Source organism: Oryctolagus cuniculus, chromosome 4 (genome assembly GCF_964237555.1).
Source record: "Oryctolagus cuniculus chromosome 4, mOryCun1.1, whole genome shotgun sequence".
Taxonomy (NCBI): Eukaryota; Metazoa; Chordata; class Mammalia; order Lagomorpha; family Leporidae; genus Oryctolagus; species Oryctolagus cuniculus.
In genome coordinates, this window is record NC_091435.1 from 169,098,150 (window position 1) to 169,124,116 (window position 25,967).

At 52.7% G+C, this 25,967-nt stretch overlaps 1 protein-coding gene across 1 annotated transcript; it reads right to left on the bottom strand.

Moving 5' to 3' along the window:
* CMTM6 (CKLF like MARVEL transmembrane domain containing 6) lies at positions 1-24,429 on the bottom strand. The gene is made up of 4 exons (XM_002716248.5): positions 24,161-24,429; positions 12,646-12,822; positions 6,795-6,893; positions 1-2,718 (listed from the first exon to the last, which is right to left on the bottom strand). Exons 1-4 carry the CDS (start codon positions 24,296-24,298, stop codon positions 2,581-2,583), a joined length of 552 nt encoding a protein of 183 aa, XP_002716294.1. The 5' UTR covers positions 24,299-24,429; the 3' UTR covers positions 1-2,580.
* Between the last annotated feature and the right edge of the window lie 1,538 nt (positions 24,430-25,967).

Consider the following 25,967-nt stretch of genomic DNA (forward strand, 5'->3'; position numbering starts at 1 on the left):
CTGCATTAAGTGGATTTATTTATAAAGATGATTATAAAATTTGATGTTAAGAGAGATACAAAAGGCCCACAGGATTTAAATCGACTATACAAAAATGATTGGCTATAAACAATGTAAAAATACACTTCCCAGTCCCCAGACAGAATGTTAAGTACAGTAATTATAAAATTTTTGTACTGAAAGTGCATTATCTCCCTTATAATTTTAAGAACCATTTAAACATTTTATATGTATAAAATATAACATTAAATTTACTATATCTGTTAATAAAAATTATTTTAAATTTGAGTTTATTGAGGTTGCCCTTTTCTGTACATAAGTCGTTTCTGGTCCCGAGTTCTCCTTGAACTTATTTATCACAATAGGCTTTTTATAACTATTTCCTTCTGAAGTAGAGCAGAGAGGCTGACTCTCCTGGTCCCCATAACATACAATGGGAAAGGCTCTAAGGGTGACCAAAAGCACCAGCGAACCGTCTTTCTGAAGGACAAGGGTTAGTAAGCGGCCATCCAAGAGGCCACTTCTGCACCGATGGAACAGACGAGGTAAAGCTCCGAGCAGGCAGAGCCGAGCGCAGTGCCAGCCCCTCCACTGTGAGGGCAGCTGGCCAGGGCCGTCCGGCTCGGCCACGCCCAGTGTGTGGGTGCTAACCCTGAGGTAGCCCAGGGCACTTGCCGTGAAGTCAGATGGGTCTAGGTGACATCTAAGACGGCAATGGTACAGTTTTGTGTCAGATTCCACAACTGTTATCTTTGAACCAATCCTTACTCCTGGACCTCCGACCCAGCTACTTCTTGTCTTGGAAGACATGCTCCTGACGCACAGTGCCCATGATTGGTTGCATCATCTCCCAGGGAGGAGCGATGACGTCACTAACCCAGCATCCGACCTCTTACAGACGGACAAGGTACTGAGACTGGGAGACGGAGCAGGAGCCACACCTGGCCGCCCCGACCAGTTCCGGAGCACCGTGTCAGCCGCCACCACACCACTAAAACCCACCTAACAACACACAGAAGGCAGAGGGGAAATTCAAAAGGATGAGGTCATCAGACTACCACAGGAAACATGATTCTGCAGCTTCCGAGAGAAAACCAGCCTGGGAGACTTCCACCGAAGTATTTCCCGACCTGATGTGCGGCTCAGGGCCTTAAGGCTGGAGAGCAGGGAGAAACTCCAGGAGGAGGACAAGAAAGGTCTGGTCCGTGCATGCCCGGGCAGGCAGCTTCCGCCAGGCCTCTGGACGGCTGCTCTCACACAGCCTCCAGCAGCGACTTCTCCCCTTTGTCAGAACAGGCTGCCAAGTCTCTTGGGAATGGTTGACCAGCTTCTTAGACCGTCAACGCCACTGTTCTGGGCAGTGTTCTCTGGGTGTTCATTTTCTTCCAGAAAGAAACAAGAGCAATGCCTATGCGGAAAAGGGACCCTAGAGCTCTTGCTACCCACTGCTGGTAAGAAAAGGAGCCCAAGACTCCAGGCCACTGACAACAACAGAGAAACCCAGACGCCGGCCTCTGCCAGAGGGGGCCGCAGCACAGAAACCATTCTGTGAAGGACGCAGAACAGGGAGCGTCTCCTAGAGATGAAGTCCACGGCTGGGGTTTCTAAAGACTGGCTCAAAGAAAACAATCAACAGGATCCAGGGAGCTGCGTTAACTCAAGTAGAAGTAATCAAATATCAACAGGGCAATGGACCATTTCTAATCCAGTATGAACGCATCTCTCGTTAGTAAGTGGTCAAAGCTTATTCTGGTCATCGCTTTCACCACACTGGACAAAAAGTCTTTCTTATCTTTGGTCCTCTGTTGTAGCATCAGTTTCCTCACTTTTTCTTTGTGTTATAGCAATATCTTTTTTTTTTTTTTTTTTTTTGGCATGGCATCAACAACCAAAGAGCAGTAGAAATGAGGCTGCTGGCTTTGCTTCCGTACATGTGGAAGACCAACATCTCCCACACGTCTTGTATTAGGCTACCCGGAGGTCTCAGAAGGCTTAGTAATGATTATCCTGAAGTGTTACAATATAATCTCAAGGCTAAGAGAGAGGCAGTAGAATTCAGCATTACGGGAGGAAAAACCCTTGACCAACATTTAAAACATTGATCTCTTAAATACACAAGTTTCCATCACAGAACACCATCTAATCATAAAAACTAGTAGCAAAGCAAATTAAAAAATGAAACCGATTCTAAATGGATAATACAATCACGCTGTCCATACAGCCGTATAGCGTAATTTGGAAGCTAAGCTTAGGAAGAGACATTCTGCAACGGAACAATCATCACGTTTCGTCCGTTGAGCTACGTGAATTAGAAACACCGGCCCTTCCTTCCTCTCCCCACAATCCCCATTTGACACAGGTTTTGTTGGTTATTCAAACAGAACAAAAACACAAGTGAAAACCTCTGGCCTAAGGTGTGGTGAGTGCCTAACAGTCCAGTGTGATACGCCGTCTCCCGCCCTGCCCCTTGATGGCCAACAGAAATGGTGTGTGGTCCACACAGTCACACGGATCTTACACAGCGCCCGCCAGGGCCAGGCCTTGCGCAGGGCTGCCTTCGGCGTCCGGGCTCCCGAGTCTTCAAGCATTAAGCGGCTCCGTGAGGGTTTCTGCCCGCGCGGTGTTCTCGGGCTTTCTGAGCTGGGACTCCTGTCGTTTTTCATAGAGCATAGCGAAGAAGTCAAACAGGAACATGAAACTTGCCATAAAGCCAAACACCTGAGGAGGGGTAAAGGGCACAGGTTACATGGGGAATTCTGAAACAGAACCCTGCACTGGTTCTGACGGTATTTCATAGAACAAGATCCATCGATTTTATCTTATACATACTAACCTCTGGTGGTAAACACACACACACACACACAATTTTAAAGTCAGCAAAAAGTGGAAAGAAGTTACAAATGAAAAATATCTAGAATACTGGCTATTAGTCAAAGTTCCACAAAATACGATGTCCTGTTTCATGGGTATATGTGGGGGTATCAATCTATGAAACTAAGGTTAGTAGATGGAAAATACAATCCTATAAAAGATGCAAAATAGGGACCGCCATGGCTGTACAGCAGGTTAAGCCGCCACCTGCGATGCCAGCAACCCATTTGGGAGGGCAGTTCGAGTCCCGACTACTCCACTTCCAATCTAGCTCCCTGCTAACATGTCTGGGAAAGCAGAAGAAGATGTCCCAAGTACATGGGCCCCTGCCATCCATGTGGGAGACCCCGATGGAGTTCCAGGCTCCTGGCTCTGGCCTGGCCCAGCTCCAGCTGTCGTGGCCATTTGGGGAGTGAACCAGTGGATGGAAGATCTCCCCGTCTTTACTCCCTCTCTGTAATTCTTTCAGATAAATAATCTTTAAAAAATTAAAATGACACAAAAGTCTAGCAAATGAGTCAAGATTACTAGCAATGGATCAATTCATCCACAGGTGGGATAAGGGAAGTATGGGAAGAGGCGACTCAGCCGGGGTGAAAGGGGAGAAGCTATTAATATCAAAGCGAACTTCCATTCTGAAAATACCATTAAACAACCTATGACGCATGTTCCAGTTAACTGTCACCCTGCAGTGACACAACGACACGACGCCACCACCCACTTCCTCTTCCTCCAACCACTTCCTCACTGTGTCTACTAACACGGACAGAGAATTCCGCCAAGAGACAGAGGACGGTGCTCCTGGTAGCTTCCTCACCAGCAGAACCCGGAAGGCCACGAGGGCCAAAAAGGCCCTGCGAAAAAGAGCAGGTGACGGCCAACGTCTTCCAACTCTCACTCACCACTTTTCCATGTTTTATTTATTGATCTGAGAGGCAGAGAGAGAGAGAGAAAGTATGTGCGTGCGTGTGCGTGCGTGCGCTATTGCTGGTTCACTCCCCGAATGCTGGGCCAGTCCAGAACTCAACCCAAGTTCCTGCCACACAACTACTGGAGCCGCTACCGCCACCTCCCAGGTCTGCGTCAGCAGGAAGCTGGAAGCGGGAGCCAGAACCGATGCTGAACTCCCCTGCGGGTGTCTGAACCGGAGTCAACCGCCAGACCAAGCTCTCACGGCCACCCGCTCCGTGCGCCTCTCTGCCTTCTGTCACAGGCTGCTGTCTCGGCCCTTCCTCGCCCGAGCCCTCTGCCTTACAGAACACGCATCCTGCCTCATTTCACCACACTGCAACTGAGCGCCACGCTCACTAATTCACCTGGGTGGCCCCAACACACTCAACCTCCACTGAATTATCGACTGCCCCCCAAGCCTTCCTCCCCTTCGGAGTCTTTATCTGGCCGAATGGCATCTGTCCCCTTGTTTGTGAGGCAGACTTCCCGAGCTCTGCCCACACAGACTGGGTGTCACCGTGTTCGCGACGCCATCTCTGACCTCGGCGAAGTCCACCTGACACGGGCCCCCCCTGTCTAACCCAGAGAAGTGTGCTAGATCTTTGCTCCATGCTTTCCCAGCTTCTTAAGTGACTCCCTCACTGAAGTCTATAAAACTTCTCATAACTCAAATACTTCTAAGAGGTAATACCCAGCATATTATAAACACTTTTTGAAGCTACCAGACGCTATTAAATATACCCAGTGAAATCTAAGCATGGTCATACCTGAATAAAACCCATAAATAAGCTCTCCTTTAGCAGTTACTAGGAATGTTATGCCACGTTCCTCCCCACCCCCGCCAGAACTCAATTCTCCTCAACTCCTTTTCCTTCCGCTGCTGAATTTACAGTAATACATTTTTATACTCGGAAGTATTTTACTGAATACCTTGTCACACTCCTCTGCAACAAAAGTATACAGACTGGAATTACCACAAGGCCTTACTTAAGATGGTTCTTGTGTCTTCCACTGCTTCCTGTACCCAGGGGTAAATAGTATTTATTGTTAGAATATGTCCAGGTTCAGCACTGTTATTTCTAGGCTTTCTAAGAAACTGTGGTCACATGAACAGGTAGCCACAGTTCGGCCATGCAACTCTGAACTCCTCCGAGTTGTTCCACTGTAAGAAGTGGTTTTAATGCTCCATTAGCTGACGACTCTGCTCCTTACAGCTCCAGTTTTATTAAGAAAAAGCACCAACTGGAAACCACGGACTTGCGTGAGGATTTTCACACTTCATTGAGGTTCACAATATTTGCACCATTCCAGGCCCACGATCTTTGATTTATAATTCTGAAATCTAAAAAAGCTATAAAAACTCCAAGTTTTGGGGGCCGGCACTGTGGTGTAGTGGGCTAAGCCTCTGTCTGTGGTGCCGGCATCCCATATGGGCACCGGTTCGAGACCCGGCTGCTCCACTTTGGATCTACCTCTCTGCTATGGCCTGGGAAACCCATGGAAGATTCTCCAAGTGCTTGGGCCCCTGCACCCATGTTGGGGACCCAGAGGAAGCCGTTGCGGCCATCTGAGGGGTGAACCAGCGATGGAAGATCTCCCTCTCTCTCCATGTAACTGTGCCTCTTAAATAAATAACTAAATCTTTAAAAAAAAAAAAAACACAAATTTTCATGGTTCACTTGGCTCAAAATTGACTCAAACTAAGACTATTCATAGCTTTTATTTATCCTTTTCACCATAAATATTCATGCTTTGCTTCAGAAATATTAACATTAAACTCCAGGGTGCTGCCCCAGGACCTCTGAAGGTGTTACATAATATACTATACGCAAAGTACGTATCTTCCCCAAACTCACAATACCCGGAAATCTGGAAAAACAAACCAATCTGACTCCAAGGATTTCACATGGAACTGGATTTTTTTTCTCCATTTTCTTTGAAAGGCAGAGAGACAGAGTCAGAGTCACGGGTCTCCCGTCTGCTGATTCACTCTTCCGCAACAGCCAAGGCTGGCCAAGTCGCAGCCAGGAACCCACCCAGTGGGACCTCGCCCAGGTCTCCCAGCGCGGGGGGCAGAGACCCAGTGACTCAGGCCATCGCCTGCTACCTTCCAGGGCACACATTAGCTGGAAGCTGGAGCCAGAACCGAAACCCAGGCTCTCAGGGGATGCTGGTGTCCCAAGAAGGAGCCTGACTGCTGTGCCAGCACCTGCCACCCAAACACTCGACTTTTATTTTCAATTTCCCCGCTGTTGTGCTCAGGGGAGTTTTGCTTGTTTACAATGCACCTCACTGACATCTGGGACAGGCAAGCATGTGTTTTTTCTTGTGGAGGAGTGGTGTTGACTACAAAACGGAATGTGGAGAAGAACTGGCTTGATTCCTCCACCGGAGATTAGCTCTCTGACATCTTAGTTTTAAGAAAGATGAAGTACAGGAGTAAAGAAGCTGGACGCTGGTTTCCTCACAGCTGTGCCTGAGCGGTACTCCCTGGAGAGACCGGATCAACTTCCAAAGTCAGGAACAACCCACTGAAGGGCACTGAGAGGCTCAGCCTCAGCGGCTCCATTTAACACCGTTTACTTTGACCTCCACAGCCCCCTTAACAGGCCGGCCTCTGAGCCATGTCTCCTGCCTCCTCTGCTGGACACCATCTGCCACGCAGGTGTGCTTCTGTTAAACTGAAAAGTGGGGAAGTCTAAGACGATACAGTCAGCTTTACCACTTCCACGACCAGTGACAAATTCACACGTGAAGTCGGCAGATTTGTGTTATCAAAACTCAAAGTCTAGACAGGGTCTAGGTTGTAAAAAGCTATCAGTTACTTGCTTTTAGGTTTTCTATTCAAAAGAACACTAAAAAACAAGATAAAAGACAATCTACTCTCAAATGTTGTATCATGTCATATCATTTTACAATTCCTTATTTCAAAAGATACAAAAATAAAAAAGTTAAAAATACAAGGTACTTACAATTGCTGCATATTCAGCTGAGGTCCTGTCATGCGTAGAAACAAAAATGATGGATGCCAACAAAAACACACATCCTGTTCCCAAGGTAATATAGAAGTCCTGTGTAGGGACAGAAGGAACACAGTGCAGTTAGAGTCATGGCGACACACACTTTAACTCTGCAAGCCTTCAACGACTGACTTTTTATCTTGATACAAAACAAATGTACAAAATCCAATTTCTAACTCTGCAATAAACCTAGAATTCATACCCTATAAACAAACGTCATCCATCCACAGTTTCGACTGGGCATAGTCAGGGTATGCAACACCCTTTTAACAAAAACCTTCCTTAAAGGGCCATGGAGGGGGGTGTCCTCCTTTTTCTGGGACATCACAGTGTTCAAAGCCAAAGGACCTAACAGTTCCATTCTACTTCAACCAAGAACGCGTTCTCCTTTTCTTCCCAAGCCGCCTGTGTCGGGGTGCGGAGAGTGCGTCAGCACTTTGAAAGCACTGTGGAAGAGACAGAAGCCCAAGAATCGTCCGCCAATAACTAAAGAAAGAGTATGTTGCCAACAGTGTGTTTCTTACACACTTAAGCTTTCTGCAGGAACATAGGCCTCCCGTTGTTCCAGGTGGGTAATCCAGAGTGAGCCTGCACAATGAGCTCACCTAGCACACAGGGGCTTCCCCGCTCCTCGTAACGATCACAGCGCAGACACGACCACGAGGCGCTTCCTGGGGGGCCCGCTGCTCCCTGACGCCGTAGCTCACGGGCTCTCAGCGCGCGCTGTGCCTCCCGGTGCTCCCTGACGCTGTAGCTCACGGGCTCTCAGCGCGCGCTGTGCCTCCCAGTGCTCCCTGTGCCTCCCAGTGCCCCCTGACGCTGTGCCTCCCGGTGCTCCCTGACCCTGTAGCTCACGGGCTCTCAGCGCGCCGTGCCTCCCGGTGCTCCCTGACGCTGTAGCTCACAGGCTCTCAGCACACGTGTGCCTCCCGGTGCTCCCCGACGCTGTAGCTCACGGGCTCTCAGCACGCGCTGTGCCTCCCGGTGCTCCCCGACGCTGTAGCTCACGGGCTCTCAGCGCGCGCTGTGCCTCCCAGTGCTCCCTGTGCCTCCCAGTGCTCCCTGACGCTGTGCCTCCCGGTGCTCCCTGCCGCTGTAGCTCACGGGCTCTCAGCGCGCTGTGCCTCCCGGTGCTCCCTGACGCTGTAGCTCACGGGCTCTCAGCACACGCTGTGCCTGACACACTGACTCGGAATGACAGGCTTGCACAACGACAGCCACTCCAAAGGGGCTTAAGCTTAACACTGTGCGATTTCCAAAATGCAACTTACACTGACACGCGCTTAACATTGATAAAAGTTAAGAAGATTGGGGCCAGCACCGCGGTGTAGCAGGTAAAGCCGCCACCTGCAGGGCCGGCATCCCATGTGGGCGCTGGTTCATGTCCCGGCTGCTCCACTTCTGATCCAGCTCCCCGCTATGGCCTGGGAAAGCAGTGGAGGATGGCCCAAGTGCTTGGGGCCCTGCACCAGTGTGGGGACCCAGAGGAAGCTCCTGGCTTTGGATCGGTGCAGTTCTGGCCTTCGCAGCCAATTGGGGAGTGAGCCAGCAGATAGAAGACCTCTCTCTCTCTTTCTGTCTCTCTCTCTCTCTCTCTCTCTCTCACTTTCTGCCTCTCCTTCCCTCTGTGTAACTCTGACTTTCAAATAAATAAATAAATCTTAAAAAAAAAGGCTAAGAAGTTTTCTCTTCACTTTTGAGAGCTGATTTCCTGCAGTACTTCCTCCATGAACCCTCTGAGTGCTATTCCATATGTGTGACACACAGAATGCTATTCACTAATATTTGCTGTGCATTCAAGGAGACACATAAGCGAGACAATCGTTTTGGGACAGAGCGCAGTGCTCACTGAACGCGAGTTCTGCAGTCAGACCGAGCTCATGGACCACCACTCCTGATCTCCGCCAAACAGACCACACGAGTTTCCGAGCGCAGCTGCACCCCCTACTAACCACGCGACTTTGAAACAACGACTTTACCTCTCTGTGCCTCTGTTCTGCAAAGAGGGGATGACCACAGCACCCTCTTCACAAGGTAGCTATAAAGACCAGCGTTCGGCCACGGAGGGCACTCGATCGTTGCAGGCACACAGTGCAGTGCCGTCACGGCCGACTACAGGCATTCTTAACAACGTGATCCACGACAGCGGGAAAGAGAAGAGACCCCCTCTCCAGAAAGATCGCTCCTCCCCGGACACTGACACCACTGCACACGCCAAAGAAAAACTTCTCTCACGTGAAAAATACTTGAAGCTGCAGCACAGGCATATGCATACAGCGAAAGGTGCCCTGTAAACCACGGTGAACGTGAAAATCTTCCAACGGGAGGTAAAAAGCAGGTTCCCGTCCTATGACTACAAGTACTCTAAAACATCACCCGTGAGTACAAACACAAACGCCAAAGAAATAGAGCATAACAATAAAACAGTTTTTCATATAAAAATGACTGCCTTTTATTTTTCCAGTATTTTTAAACCAGCATTTATTCTAAAATAACTCTCTAAATGCTCAAGCCTGGGAGCAAGCTTTGTTAAAAAAAAAAAAAAAAGACTTAAGAAGATGTATTGATTTGAAAGGCGCAGCGACAGAGAGGTCTCCCATCCACAGGTCCACTCTCCAAATGACTGCCACAGCCAGGGCTGGGCCGTGTTGCCGCCGCGCCAGGAACGCCCTCCTGATCTCCCTCTGGGGTGGCAGGGGTCCAAGCGCTCTGGCCAGCCGCCGTTCCCTTCCCAAGCACATTCCCGTGCGATCAGCTGGATCAGAGTGGAGCACCCAGGGCTCCAGCAGGCACCGCGATATGGGGCCTGGCTCCCCAGTGCGGGCCTAACTTGCGGCAGCTCGGCCAGGCCCCAGGGGGTGGAAGCTGACTCCACTGGGGCACCACCTCCCACGTCAGAGTGCCCGGCTCCAGCCCGCTCCCTGCTACTGTGCGCCCTGTGAGCAGCTCCCGATGGCTCAGCGACCTGGGTCTCGGCCACCCGCCACGGGACACAGAGTTCCAGGCTCCTGGCTTCAGCCTGGCCCCGTTCTCACAGCTGTGGACATCTCAGGGCTGAAGCACTAGATGGAAGGTCTCTCTTTCAAATAACTAATACATAAAATAATAAATACTCAAGGGGCTGGCACTGTGACGTAGCGGGTAAAGCCAGTGCCTGCAGTGCCGGCATCCCATGTGGGTGCCGGTTCTAGTCCCGGCTGCTCCACTTCTGATCCAGCTCTCTGCTGTGGCCTGGGAAAGCAGCAGAAGATGGCCCGAGTGCTTGGGCCCTGCACCCAGGTGGGAGACCTGGAAGAAGCTCCTGGCTTTGGACTGGCCCAGCTCTGGCCACTGTAGCCATCTGGGGAGTGAACCAGCAGATGGAAGACCTCTCTCTCTCTCTCTCTCTCCCTCTCTCTCTGCCTCTCTCTAACTCTGCCTTTCAAATAAATAAATAAATCTTTTAAAAAAATAATAATAAATACTCAAGTTTAATGTAATGCATGTTTTATATTTTGTTTAGGTTAGAACATATTAAACTGAATATGATATTTTTATCAAAAAGATCAGTGTGCTTTAAGCACTACAGATGAATCATTAAAGTCAAAGTTAATTATTTCTTTTTTTTTTTTTTTTCTATTTTTTGACAGGCAGAGTGGACAGTGAGAGAGAGAGACAGAGAGAAAGGTCTTCCTTTGCCGTTGGTTCACCCTCCAATGGCCGCCGCGGCCGGCGCGCTGCGGCCGGCGCACCGCGCTGATCCGATGGCAGGAGCCAGGAGCCAGGAGCCAGGTGCTTCTCCTGGTCTCCCATGGGGTGCAGGGCCCAGCACCTGGGCCATCCTCCACTGCACTCCCGGGCCACAGCAGAGAGCTGGCCTGGAAGAGGGGCAACCGGGACAGAATCCGGCGCCCCGACCGGGACTAGAACCCGGTGTGCCGGCGCCGCTAGGCGGAGGATTAGCCTAGTGAACCGCGGCGCCGGCTAAAGTTAATTATTTCTGAAAATATTTTTATGGATAGTGATAGTGTTTTGCTACTCACATAAGCAAAGAAAAATCAATTTTAACCTTTAATGTTTAATATATAAACATTAAACAAACTACAATTACACCAGTTCAGACACAGGACAGCGTCTTCTGTACAAATCTCCAGCATACTCACCTGTAAAATGGAAGAATTTTCAAAGACCACAAAGCATAATTAAACTTAAAGGTGCTTCCTGTATCCTCTTTATTATTTTTAAACATTTATTTATTTGAAAGTCAGAATTACACAGAGAAATAAATATAGAGAAAGAAATTTTCCATCCACTGGGTCACTCCCCAAACAGCCACAATGGCCAGGGCTGGTCCAGGCTGAAGCTGGGAGTCTGGATCTCCTACACGGGTGCAGGGGCCCAAGCACTTGGACCATCTTCCACTGCTTTCACGGGCGTGTTAGCAGAGAGCTGGATGGGAAGTGGAGCCGGCAGGTCCAGAATCAGTGCCCATGTGGGCTGCCGTTGTCACATGGGCGGCTTTACCCACTACACCACGACACTGGCCCCCGCATCCCCATATGGGTGGCCGTTGTCACGTGGGCGGCTTTACCCACTATGCCACGACACTGGCCCCCGCATCCCCATGTGGGCTGTTGTCACGTGGGCGGTTTACCCACTACGCCACGACACTGGCCCCTGCATCCCCGTGTGGGCGGCCGCTGTCACGTGGGCGGCTTTACCCACTACGCCACGACACTGGCCCCCGCATCCTTTCTGCTGCTGGGCATTGGCTGTGGGATTCTGTCCAGCATGCATGGGAGACTACAGAATGGGAGCACTTCCCTGAGTTCAAATCTCGTTTATTTTCTTTTATAAAAAATGTATTTATCTGAAAGGTAGAAACACATAAAGAGATCACCTGTCCACTGGCTCACTCCCCAAGTGCCCACAACAGCTGGGATGGATCAGGCAGAAGCCAGGAGCTGGGAACTCAGTCCAGGTCCTCCAAGTGGTAGCACGAACCCTACCTAAGCCACCACCTGCTACTTCCTAGGATGACCATTAGCAGGAGGCTGGAACTGGCGGCAGAGCTGGGACTTGAACCTGGGCCCCTGATGCGGGATGTGAAGGTCCCACGTGACATGCCTAACCGCCACACCAAACACCCACCCAAACCCCAGCTTACTTCCCCTGGACTGTGCTGCCTTTGGGCAAGTTGCTAAACGATCCAGACCTAAGTGTCTGCAACAGGAAACGAAGCAGAAGGCAGGATTCTACACCACTGCCTGGGAGGTGCCTGGCACAGGGATCCACCCACCCCGAACCGCAAGCAGGCGCTCAAACACCTGACGGCTTTGTGAATTTACATTCTACTTGTTTTTCAAAGTTATCTTCTAACTGTTTGACATCAACTGTTTATTTTTTTAATCCTTCAATTTAAAAATATTTTTAAAGGTAATAGATTCCTATAGCACACAACTCAAGAGGTACGGGACGGCCTTGGGGCACAGCAGGTTACGTCTCCACGTGGGATGTGCGCGTCCCCTATCAGCGCTGGCTATGCTGTGCTTCCGATGCGGCTTCCGGCTGATGCGCCCAAGAGGCAGACGACGGCCCAGTTAGCTGGACCCTGGCCACCCCTGTGGGAGACCCAGATGGAGTTCCTGGCTCCTGGCTCTGGCCCGGCCCGGACCTCTGGGCAGGAAGACTGAGTGGGGAGCTGAAACGGTGGACAGTGTCTTCGCATGTTGCTAACAAAGTTTTCCTCCGTGAACGATAAAACTGCACACGACTACAAAGCAGCTACGCTCTTAACGGAGGGCGAGGCCTTGGTCGCGCTTACCGATGACTTGACTTTGAGGGCATCGACTCTGTCGTACACGGGCGTGCAGTACACAATCAGCAGCAGGAGACTCAGGAGAAAGGCGCAGCAGCTCACAAACTCGAAGAAGTAAAGTCCTCCGCACAAGGTGCACTGCGATACGACTTCCTCACAGACGAAGGCCAGCAGAGACAGCACCTGCAAGGGCGAACGGCTCCTTCAGGGTCTGCACAAAGTCCACGCTGCACAGAGCACCACTGGGTCCCGCGAGCATTCAGAGTGGGCACAACAGGTACAGATCAGCGCTTGCAGTCTGCCTGCCCTGAAGGAGACAGTCAACAACAGACCAATCTCGACAGCACAGGCTCACCCAGGCAGCCACTCACCTCGGGCTCGGCGAAGGCTCCCCTGACAGCGCGCCGAGACCGGAGCGCAGCAGTCAGCTTTGGGGCGAAGGGGAGGGAGGGCCCCCACCGCGGAGCAGCACACACAAAGACCAGAGGAGAGAAAGCATGGCCCTGCCCCACCCCGACACGCATGCGCGCGCGCACACACACGTCCCACCATACCCGGCTGAGCCACGAAAGCCACACACACACACACCACCACACCCAGCTGAGCCACGAAAGCCACACACACACACACACACACACACACACACACCACCACACCCAGCTGAGCCACGAAAGCCAGACACACACACACACACACACACACACATCCCACCATACCCAGCTGAGCCATGAAAGCCAGACACACACACACACACACACACACACCACCACACCCAGCTGAGCCACGAAAGCCAGACACACACACACACACACACCCAGCTGCGCCATGAAAGCAGACAGACACACACACACACACACCCCACCATACCCAGCTGAGCCATGAAAGCAGACACACACACACACACACACACACACCACCACACCCAGCTGAGCCACGAAAGCCAGACACACACACACACACACACACACACATCCCACCATACCCAGCTGAGCCATGAAAGCCAGACACACACACACACACACACACACACCACCACACCCAGCTGAGCCACGAAAGCCAGACACACACACACACACACACACACACCCCCAGCTGCGCCATGAAAGCAGACACACACACACACACACCCCACCATACCCAGCTGAGCCATGAAAGCAGACACACACACACACACACACACACCCCACCACCCCCAGCTGAGCCATGAAAGCCCCACACACACACACACACACACACACCCCACCACCCCCAGCTGAGCCATGAAAGCGGACAAGTGAATCCGACCACATGGCAGAGCGCAGGTGGGACGAGGCGGCACAACACACCTCACACGAGAGAGATGAGCAGAGCCAGATTTACCGTCCTCACGACCAGTTTAAGGAGTCTGGATTCTAACGGCTCTAAAAACGAGGAGTCGCACGATCCGGTTTGTGCTTCTAGCAGTTCTCGCTGGCTACAGGGAGAGGGCCTGGAGGTAGCAAACCTTGGGCAGACACCCATCCTCCCCAGCTGCGTTCCTTACTGAATCCCACAGTCAATGCATATTTTAGTAACAGATCTCCCAGCCTTCCCGGAGCACTCAAGTTAGCTTCCACAGGGACAATTCTTTTTTTTTTTTTTTTTTTTTTTTTTTGACAGGCAGAGTGGACAGTGAGAGAGAGAGACAGAGAGAAAGGTCTTCCTTTGCCGTTGGTTCACCCTCCAATGGCCGCCGCGGCCGGCGCACCGCGCTGATCCGATGGCAGGAGCCAGGAGCCAGGTGCTTCTCCTGGTCTCCCATGGGGTGCAGGGCCCAAGCACTTGGGCCATCCTCCACTGCACTCCCTGGCCACAGCAGAGAGCTGGCCTGGAAGAGGGGCAACCGGGACAGAATCCGGTGCCCCGACCAGGACTAGAACCCGGGGTGCCGGCGCCGCAGGCGGAAGATTAGCCTAGTGAGCCACGGCGCCGGCCACACAGGAACAATTCTGACACTCGTCTATGTAATATCTCATTAAATGGCTGACCACAGATTAGCAGAGACTGGTGGGGGACAACACGACTCAGCTGGTGACAGAAGGACCCTGCAGGAGGGCAGAAGGGGCACTGCTGGTCACGCGGCTTATTGAGGGCAGGTGTGGCACAGGGGAACTGGCACGGTGGAGAGAGGGCGGTTAGCTCCAGGAGCCCCAGTTCACCCGGCAATTCAGTGACGTGCAGGTGCATCGGAACGGCACTCCCGCTGTGGGGCAGTGCACGGCGCTGCAGGAAAGCAGGGGTTTGGTTTGGTTTTGGTTTGGGTTTCAAAGACTGATTTTATTTATTTGAAAGGCAGAGCTACAGAGAGCAAGAGAGGGAGAGACAGAGGTGAGACGCCTGCACTGCAGGCAGCGGCTGCACCCGATGCCACAGCACCGCCCCAGAGTTAACTGTTGGCCTTTTTCTTTTTCAGAGGTAGGACAGCAAAGAGAGAATGAACTCTGCCTTCAGTGTGCCAGGACCAAGGGGCACGGTGGAAGAGTTAGATGGAAATACGGCTAGCAGGCGAATGACTCACGGATCTGGAGCCAGGCAAGCAGTCTGAGATGCAAACGGGTATCGGAGGCACCTGAGGGAGGGACTAAGCTCACCCAGAATGAGCACGCTGGCCCTGGGCAGAACTCCAAGGAGATGCCAAGACTGAAGGGGACTGCAGAGGGCAGACATCAGCCAAGAACCAGGAGCAGCAGCCCAAGGGGTAGCAGAAAACAAAGAAGCGTTTCCACAAAAACAGAGTGACCCTGGGCGTTAGACGTCACCTAGGGGCAGAGCAGGAACAACGCTGAGCTAGGAGAAGCCTGCTGGTGCCGTCAGTCAGCAGGACAATCCCTGTCGACGTCAGCGGGGAGCTGAAGGACACTACCGGGTACCAGGGGTGTCAGGAAGTGAGGCGCAGGCCCGGCAATCGCAAGTGTGGCTGGCAAGCAGCTGCCGCTCGGGCTGGTAGTGGGTGAGGTCCAGGGGAAGGGAACCTCGAGAGAGAACTGAGCGTGCCTCAATGCGCAAGCAGAAACCAGCGGGGGGGGGGGGTGGGGTGTGTGTGTGTGTGTGTGTGTGTGTGTGTCCGAGACAGGCAGAGAAGAGGCTCTCTAAAGCCTAACTCACATAGAAACAGGAGGGAGACGGGGAGAACGGTCACCTGGGCAGCTCCTGTGGGTTTTGTGGCCACTGAAGGAGTTGCTTCTGAGAGCCAAAGCCATCAGAATCAATGACAGGTGGCCCAAGTGGAAGGCTGAAGGGAGACGCCACCTGCGCCAGGCGGGCCGGCGGAAGCGGCCACACTCCGGCCCCAGGACTGTGCCGAAATCTACAGACACACTCCGTCCGGAGCCCACGATAAACACCTCATTCTACAAAACACCGTCATTCGGAAGCAGTCAGCGAGACAGCCGCTCGGGGGAGCGGTTCAGCAGTTTCTTAAAAAGGGAGCACGCACCTACCATGTGACCCAACAGCTACACCCCTGGGCACGCACCCCAGAGAAACGAAACTTACGCTTATGCAAAAACCAGTGAATCAGCCTTCTCCACAATTGTATCCATTGTAGCCCCAAACTAGAGACAAGCCAGAGCGCTCCGGCGGTTAAAGAAGCCGTGGCACACCCACACAAGCACTGCTGGACACACTGGACACACACCTTGATCTAGAGGAACCTTCACACCAGTATGCAAAGTGAGAAGTCATCTAATCGCAAAAGGTCATCCGCGACTTGATGGAGAACAAACTCCCGCTGCAGGCACAGAGAGGAGGCGTGGCTATAAACGGGGAGGAGTTAAGGAAGTCTAGCAATGAAGGAACAACTCAGTATGCTAATTACGGTGCCGACCACAGTAAGTTATCCTCGTGATAAAACTGCACGCATACGCGCACACACACACGCACGTGAACACACACACATACAGGGGACCCCCCTATACATTTCTTTGCAACTTCCTATGAATCTATTATTTCAAAATAAAAAAAGGTTAAAAGGTCACATCTAAATTGGTATCTAAGCCTCTAATGGATTCCCTACAAAATTCACATATTTCAGAAGAATGTCTAAGGATGAACTAGACTCCATCCCTCTGATGTTCCCTAAGTCAGCAAGGCAAACAGCTGCCCTCAGGCAGATGCTAAGTGAGGCCTTCCCATTTTATACTCCTGCAGACTATAAATGACAGAGACTAACCCCAAAGGTCACTGTGCAATGGTACTTCCTTAATCTAGACTGAAAACTACAAGAGCACTTCCTCAGCCCTATTTCTTTTATTTTCTAAAAAAGTTTTTGTATTTACTTGAGAGGCTCAGAGACATACAGACAGACGGACAGACAGAGACAGGGAAAGCTCCTCTCTGCTTGTTGACTCCCCGGATGCCTTGCGCCATCAGTGCTCCCTTCCCGGGTCTGCAGGGGAGGAGACTGGAGCCAGGAGCAAAGCCAGGCACTGGGATACGGGACGCAGGCATCTTCACCAGTACACGCCAGCTCTCACGATGAGTTTTTACACGATTATAGTAACATACGAAATAGCTAACATCCCACTTGCTTTTTATTGCCTTCTCCAACTTTTAAGAATTTCTCTGAAAAATTTGCAAAAATATGCCTCAGGTGTACAAAAGCCAATCAACTGTGAGAAGAAACCAGCCTGCAACTCCAACTGGGGTTTGAGAACAGTTGCTCTTGGACTATTATTACAAAAACAGACTATCGGGAATACCATCTGCGCAGGCTGCTTGTCTGTTCTGCTAAGAATCGGGCAGGAGGCAGCTGGCCCAGGAGCAGTCGGTGTCACCATGACAAGTCCTGTCCCACGTGTACTGACAGGAGGCATCCTCCTGACCTTCAGTCTCAGAGCAATACTGTTAGGTAGGAAGTCAGTTATGAGCTTATGTGTGTGTGACATAAAGGCCTAAAGAGAAGCCGTCTATGTCCAGCATATGCTGCATCTCAGAGTCATCCTGACAATGTTTCAGGGGGAGCCCGGCCTTCGCATCCTGCCCTGCTCCCTTCTACCTGATAACCTGCCAGGTGGGGGTCCCCGCCCCTGCTGCCTGACAAATCTTCCACAATCTCCCAGGTGCAGCCCAGTATCTGCATCTCAAACACCCTGCTCCGGATCCCCATTCTCTAGGGACACACACACACACACACACACACACACACTCTGCCTCCCTGCTGAGCCGCCCGCCTGGCCTGCCAGGTGTACTCTCTCCACTCAACCATGTAAGCTCGCTCCTTCCCACCGTCCGAGCGGCTGGGCTCTCTCTCAGGTCCTGTCTGGAGAGGTGCCCATCCGTCCTTGCGGATGTCTCTACCCTAATAAACTTTGCTACTTTTCACTTTCCACCACTCTGTCTCACGCCTGAATTCTTTCTTGTGCAAAGACAAGAACCCTCCATTCTCCGGTAAGAGTTCAGGTCCCGGCTACGCCTCTTCCAATCCAGCTCTCTGCTATGGCTCCTGGCTTCGGATCGGCACAACTCCGGCCTTAGAAGCCATCTGGGGAGTGAACCAGCGGATGAAGACCTCTCTCTCTAACTCTTTCAAATAAATAAAATAAATCTTTAAAAAAAAATGATACACTAACAAGACCAATGCACAAGAAACAATAATATATTTTATATCTAATTAAGTATTCATTATATGTAAGTTTCGATCACTCAGAAAAATGTTCAGAGTAGATGGAGAAGGATGAATGAAAACACAGGCTCAAACCAAGGCTGGGAGACATGCAGTACCTGGACGGGCAGAAGGCGTTCCAAGTGGGAGATGAACAAGAACAGACGCTTGACGGCAAGAATGTGCCTGGTAAGCCCCACAGGGACCAGAACGTCCTAACTGACCAGACTGGAGGAGGAAACCGGCCAAGGAGCTGGGTGTGGTCGGGTGAGGACCCTGTAAAGGATCCAGACCAGGCCCCCGGGGAAGCCTGCCTGGCTCAGCAGGTTACAAGACGGGAGGAGAGCTCCCTGGGTGGGGCGCAAAGGAATTGTTTAGTTCAAGAGTAGGAGGGCAAAGCAACCAGCACAGGACAAACAAGTCACAGTGTGAAAACAAAAAAAAAAAAAGGGGAGGAGGAGGAGGAAGAGGCATGGCCTGGGGTGTGAGGGTGAGGAGTGAGGGTGAGGCTGTGTTCATCATTTTTCAGTTAATTTGCTTTGGGAAGCAGACACTTTTTCTTTTCTATTACAAAAGAAAACAGGGTGAATGTTGAGGGCAGGAAGACTTTTGAGAAGGGCGTGGTCTACTGGTCCACTTCCCACTGTGCCAACACGCGCCTGAGGCCGCGTCCCTGAGAACGCCCCAGATCCTTGGGAGGCAGGGCCCTCCGTGACCCAGTTACTCTACAGAGGCTCCACCCGGGAAAGGTGTCCGCCCCTCACATGAGCACGCTGGGAACCAGAGCACGGGAACACCCGCGCAAGCCAGCCCACATTAAACATCGCAGTCAAGGACAGAGCACACACGCCGCATCAGGAAAACACGCTAATGGTGAACACGACCCACAGCGAAGAGGCTCAAGTCTTACTTTTTGGTAAACAGTTAAGTTCTCAATAGCACGAAGTCAGCGCACTAAATACTGTTCCCTGAATCCTACCCCAAGTACCTAATTACTGTATTCCCGCTGTAATTCCTCCTCACGACAAACAGATCTTACCCCAACGTGGTCGAGGGACCTACTGAGCTTTTCGAGTTGGGGGGGGAGGGGGCCTGGACGAGCCGTCTCCCGCCACCACACTTACAGAGGGAATGACGCTTCGAACAGGCCGAGCTCCAAGTCCGCCAGGCACAGAGGAAAACCAAGCTCCTCTGGCTTCCACTCTGGATTCGTCCTCCAGTGAAGTGTTTTTCGTTTTATGATTAGGTACGTTTCTGTAGGTTTTCCCTGTAGGATTGGGCTCTGAAGTTATAGCCCTAGCTTTGCACATTTCCCTTTTTGCCACTAAATCATAAATTAAAGACAATTTGCTGCAGTCGATACATTTAGGAAAATCTCAGTGACTCAAAGATGGTCCTACTCACAGCTCCGATATTCAAACATTCAGGTAAGGACTATCCTGTATCCCCACTTCAGTTTCATCGTCCCTAAAACATCAAGTCTTCCTTCATATTAAGTCTTTGGACTAAATACTGATTCTCCATCATTTATCCTTAAGTCTACTACTTAAAATATTTTTATAAAAAGAACTTTTTAGGGGCCAGCGCTGCTGTGGCGTCATGGGTAAAGTCACCACCTGCAGTGCTGGCATCCCATGGGGCACCGGTTCAGGTTCGAGTTCTGGCTGCTCCTCTTCCAATCCAGCTCTCTGCTGTGGCCTGGGAAAGCAGAAGATGGCCCAAGTCCTTGGACCCCTGTACGTGTCTGAGAGACCCAGAAGTCATCCTGGTTCCTGGCTTCAGATCAGCGCGGCTCCGGCCGCTGCGGCCATCTGGGGAGTGAACCAGTGGATGGAAGATGTCTCTGTCTCTGTCTCTCTTTCTCAGCCTCTCTATAATTCTGCCTTTCAAATAAAATAAATAAAAAATCTTAAAAAATAAAAAAATGTAGAAAAAGAACTCTTTAATGTTTGCCATTATCTATAAAGCTCCATCCACAAAACTTTGTGACTTTATAAATTAATAAACTTGCTATTACAAACCTTGTAGTAATAAGTAACACTCAAATTTAAAAACCTGGGGGCTGGTGTCACGGCGCAGCAGCTAAAGCTGCCACCTATGACACCAGCATCCCATAGCGGTGGCTGCTCCACTTCTGACCCAGCTCCCTGCTAACGGCCCAGGTGCCTGGGCCTCACATGGAAGACCCGGATGGAGCTCCTGGCACCTCGCTTTGGCCTGGCCCAGCCCTAGCCATTGTGGCCATCTGGGGAGTGAGCCAGTGGATGGAAGCTCTCTCTCTCTCTCTCTCCCTTTCTCTCTGTAACTCTGATTCTGAAATAAATAAAAAAAAAAAAGTCTAATTTTTTTTTTAATCTGACAGTCTGAAGAAATAAGAATGCCTCCCGGCCTTGCCTTAGGCAAATATTGACTATCACAAAGGTTCAAAGATAACATTTGCTAACACTGTGGATCTTCCCCAGGGTAAAAATCAGTTTATCAGGTAGAAATGTTCACATTCAAGTAACGAGAACACGACTGTGAGGAGGAGGAGCCTTACTCAGAATTTAATAAACTGCGATCGCTGGTGAATTCTCCAACACGCGGTGACTGCTGTCCCGGTGCTGCGCAGCCATCGGACACGAGGGGGGGCGCAGAGAGAATCACCCACAGTCAGGTCAGCACCCGCGGGTGAGCAAGCAATTAGGGCGCCAATGTCAGCTCTCCTTTTAAAATACACAAACCAAAAAAAAAAAAAAAAAAAAAAAAAAAAAAAAAAAACACCCTCGCAAAACAAAGCATGAACATAAGGAAAAAATCCAGCGATAGAATAAACGACACGACTAATGACGTACATGCAGGCCGCAGTAAGCCCTGACCCTGGCCTCTCAGTAGTGTCTCCTCAGCTCTGGAACGGGAGCTGGCAGACGGCGCCGAGCTTCGGGGGCGCATCTGGCTAACTTCTGGCCGAATGGAGAGAAGACGCAGCTCCGGACTCCGGGAGTGAGAAGCCAGGCTCTGCCGTCTCTAACCCCTGCCCTGAGTGCTCAGCTCTCCACAGCAGGTCCAGGCAGCCTTGGCGATCTGTCCACCCCAACCTCTGCAGGCTCAGTGCACCGTGACTGTTTGTTAAATTTTAGAACAGGCGTCCCTCCCCTCCTGAATCTTTCAGAATCGAAAAAGATTTGCCAATCCTGGGGCCAGCGCTGTGGCGCAGTGGGTTAATGCCCTGGCCTGAAGTGCCAGCATCCCTTATGGACGCTGGTTCGAGACACGGCTGTTCCACTTCCGATCCAGCTCTCTGCTATGGCCTGGGAAAGCAGTGGAAGATGGACCAAGTCCTTGGGCCCCTGCACCAGCGTGGGAGACCCAGAGGAAGCTCCTGACTCCTGGCTTCGGACCGGCGCAGCTCTGGCCGTTGCGGCCAATTGGAGAGTGAGCCATTGGATGGAAGACCTCTCTCTCTCTGCCTCTCCTCTCTCTGTGTAACTCTTTCAAATAAATAAATCTTTTTTTAAAAAAGACTTATGAGTCCAGAATAATGCACAGATGTCCAACATCTGGAATAACACTGCAGGGCTGGAGGGTCCCTCGTTAAAATGCTGTACCCGGCCCCCCCCCCCGCCCCCAATGAGGGCATTCTCCATGAAGCTGTCTCCTTAGTGCAGCTCTGCAACGTGTTGTTTGTTTTTTTTTCCAATAAATCACCAAAAGTAAACAACCTGAAGGCAGAGGAGACCTTGTCCACCGCCCCGGCTGCATGACAGCTGTTCCCGACTTCATACAGAACTTCCTTGGGGCCTTCCAGGTAACGTCGTAACATCTTGTTATTGTGAAGACGTATCACGTGGACAAAACGGAAGCAGAAAGGCAACCATCAAAGTGAAAGGCGATAATGAAAAAACACTTTTTCAACTCCGTATCGGCACGCGGTAACGTGGTAAGTTCTCCATTAATAAATGAGTTTCACACAGTTTTTATTCTTTCCCATCCCCCTTAAGGACAACGGAGAACAAACAACTTTGTCAAAGCAAATTCACCTGCTGCTGCACCTCCAAATAAAGAGCCCACGAAGGGCCGGCGCCGTGGCTCACTTGGTTAATCCTCCGCCTGCAGCGCCAGCATCCCATATGGGTGCCGGGTTCTAGTCCCGCTTGCTCCTCTTCCAGGCCAGCTCTCTGCTGTGGCCCGGGGAAGGCAGTGGAGGATGGCCCAAGTGCTTGGGCCCTGCACCCGCATGGGAGACCAGGAAGAAGCACCTGGCTCCTGGCTTCGGATGGGCACAGCGCTGGCCATAGCGGCTATTTGGGGGATGAACCAACAGAAAGAAGACCTTTCTCTCTGTCACTTCTGATTAGAGAGGAAAATGGGAGACCTAGATGATGTGTTTTGCACAGTGAGAATGCTTCAGATGAGAGTTGGCTTCTGGTACGGAGAGCTGGACTATCCGTGTAGAAACAGTAGGGCATACGGCAGTGGGGCGTACGTACAGCTCCCGTGTGACAGTGCAGGGTACACAGCTCCTGTGTGACAACCGCGTGGCAGCTGAGAGGAGGAAGAGCACCAGGAAGACTTCCAGACGAAGGCAGAGCAGAGGAGCCCCCCCCCCCACGGGGGTGTGCCTCCCGCAGGTGTGTGCCTCCCCAGGTGTGAGGCTGCGGGGCACGCACGCTCTCCCTCTCCCGGGGGCCTTCTCCCCAGGCCTGAAGATGCGGGCGGGGAAGGCGGTGCCCCTTCCAGGCTGCTGTTGTCCTATCCAATCCAACCAGGCCAGCTGAGTTCTAAGAATTTCGGTTCTGCTCCTCTACCTGGGAAGAACTTGAGCTCTTTCCAAGGAAACCGGTGAGCTATTTTTATTCGGGAGGATTTTAAAAAAAAAAGAAAAGAAAAACCCACCCCCCTACCCCCCCCAGAAAAACATCCTAAGCTCTGATTATTCCGGGCTGAAAACGCCGCTCCCCACTGGCTGAAACTGCACAGGAAACCCACGCGAGTGCCAAGCCGAAGTGTGCTTACATCTCAGAGACGCGAAAACACTCGCTCCACGGAACGGAAAGAGGGAAAGAGCCGCGCTCCGCGTCCCCGTTTTTGCGCCTGCACACGCGCACACACTCGCGCGCACACACGCACCTGCACACACTCGCGCGCGCGCACACACTGTCCACCGCGCACCCGTCGAGGGCTCACCAGGAAGGGACAGGACCAAGCCGTGCGTGGTCCACCCGGGCTGAGCTCCGTGGGCCGCGCGAGGAAGACCACGAGAGCCACGGGAGAGAAGCGCAGGCCTACGCAGTCCGCACAGAGCCCCCGGCCTGGGACCTCGCCAGGAGGGGGCCGAGGCGCCCGCTCCTGCCCCCACGGGCCCGGCGTCCCCGGCCCAGGCGCCCGCTCCTGCCCCCACGGGCTCGGCGGCCCCGGCCCAGGCGCCCGCTCCTGCCCCCACGGGCTCGGCATCCCCGGCCCAGGCGCCCGCTCCTGCCCCCACGGGCCCGGCGTCCCCGGCCCAGGCGCCCGCCCTTGCCCACACGGGCTCGCAGCCCGGCCCCGGCGCCCGCTCCTGCCCCCACGGGCTCGCAGCCCCCGGCCCCGGCGCCCGCTCCTGCCCCCACGGGCTCGCAGCCCGGCCCAGGCGCCCACTCCTGCCCCCACGGGCTCGGCATCCCCGCCCCAGGCGCCCGCTCCTGCCCCCACGGGCTCGGCATCCCCGGCCCCGGCGCCCGCTCCTGCCCCCACGGGCTCGGCGGCCCGGCCCAGGCGCCCGCTCCTGCCCCCACGGGCTCGGCGTCCCCGGCCCAGGCGCCCGCTCCTGCCCCCACGGGCTCGCAGCCCGGCCCAGGCGCCCGCTCCTGCCGCCACGGGCTCGGCGGCCCGGCCCAGCTGCGCTCCGACGCGGGAGGAAGCCGCCCGCGGCCGCCGACTCACCAGCTGCAAGCCCTTGAGGGCGCGCCGATGCCACTGGAGCCGGCCCAGGAAGCAGTAGGCGGCCAGGCCGCTGCGGGGGCCCCGGGCAGGGCCCGGGTCCTCCTCCGTGGTGGGGCTGTACACCGCTCCGTTCTCCATCGCCCAGGACCCCCGCCGTGGCAGCCACAGCCAGCGCGTCTCTAACTCCGCCGCTGCTGGGGCCGTCACTGCTCCGGCCTCCTGCCCCGCTTCCGGCCGCCTCACACGCCACGCCCTCCGCCCTCGCCACGCCCCAGTCACGCCCTTCGCCACGCCCCTCCGCCCTCACCCGGCTTCCGGCCGCCCCGCCCCCTCCAGCCCCTGTCCTTGCGCTGTCTTCACCCCCACCTTCCTGTTTGTTTAAGGTTAGCTCTTGGAATTCTGGCTTTCACCCAAGAGCTGGGAGACTTTGACCTATCACCTCCCCGCATCTCCCACCTTCCAAATATTCATTCATTCCTGCAGTTTTTTGCAAGGAGCCCTGATCCAGGTGCTGGGGTGTAACCACGTATACACCAACCAAAGTAGCAAAGCCCTAGGTGTTCCTTCCAAGAGAACAGACAATGAACAGCAGGCGCAAGTGGTAACGATTTCAGGACTGATAAGCGACAAGAAATTACAGACCTTTCAACGGGTGTTTCCACTTCACTGTGGTGTGAAACCAGTACACAAAATCGTACTTTGACGTTTTATCGTCTTAATACATGAGATAGACAACCCTGTATTATAAAATAGGCTTTGTGGGCCGGCGCCGCGGCTCACTAGGCTAATCCTCCGCCTTGCGGCGCCGGCACACCGGGTTCTAGTCCCGGTTGGGGCGCCGGATTCTGTCCCGGTTGCCCCTCTTCCAGGCCAGCTCTCTGCTGTGGCCTGGGAGTGCAGTGGAGGATGGCCCAGGTGCTTGGGCCCTGCACCCCATGGGAGACCAGGAGAAGTACTTGGCTCCTGGCTTCAGATCAGCGCGATGCGCCGGCCGTGGCGGCCATTGGAGGGTGAACCAACGGCAAAGGAAGACCTTTCTCTCTGTCTCTCTCTCTCACTGTCCACTCTGCTGTCAAAAAAAAAAAAAAAAAAAAAAAAGGCTTTGTGGGGTCGGCGCTGTGGCGCAGCAGGTTAAAGCCCTGGCCTGAAGCGCCGCATCCCCACATGGACGCAGGTTCTAGTCCTGGCTGCTCCATTTCCGATCCAGCTCTCTGCTGTGGCCCGGGAAAGCAATGGAAGATGGCCCAAGTCCTTGGGCCCCTGCACCCATGTGGGAGACCCGGAAGAAGCTCCTGGCTTCAGATCAGCACAGCTCCAGCCTTTGCAGCCATCTGGGGAGTGAACCAGCAGATGGAAGACCTCTCTCTCTCTCTCTCCCTCTCTCTCTCTCTGCCTCTCCTCTCTCTGTGTAACTCTGACTTTCAAATAAGTAAATATACATCTTTTAAAAATAAATAAATAAATAAAATAGGCTTTGTGTGAAATATTTTGCTCAGCTGTGAGCTCACCTAAGTGAGCAGGTTAAAGGTAGGCCAGGATGTTATGTCTGGTAGATTAGGTGCACTGGGTCAAATGCATTTTTAATTTAAGATTTATGTATTTATTTGAAAGGCAGAGTTAGAGAGAGAGTTCTTCCATCCACCGGTTCATTCCCCCAAATAGCTGCAATGGCCAGGGCTAGGCCAGACCGAAGCCAGAACTCCACCTGGGTCTCCCACGTGGGTGGCAGAGCCTAAGAACCTGGGCCATCCTCTGGTGCTTTCTCAGGTGCATTAGCAGGGAGCTGGATCGGAAGTGGAGCAGCCAG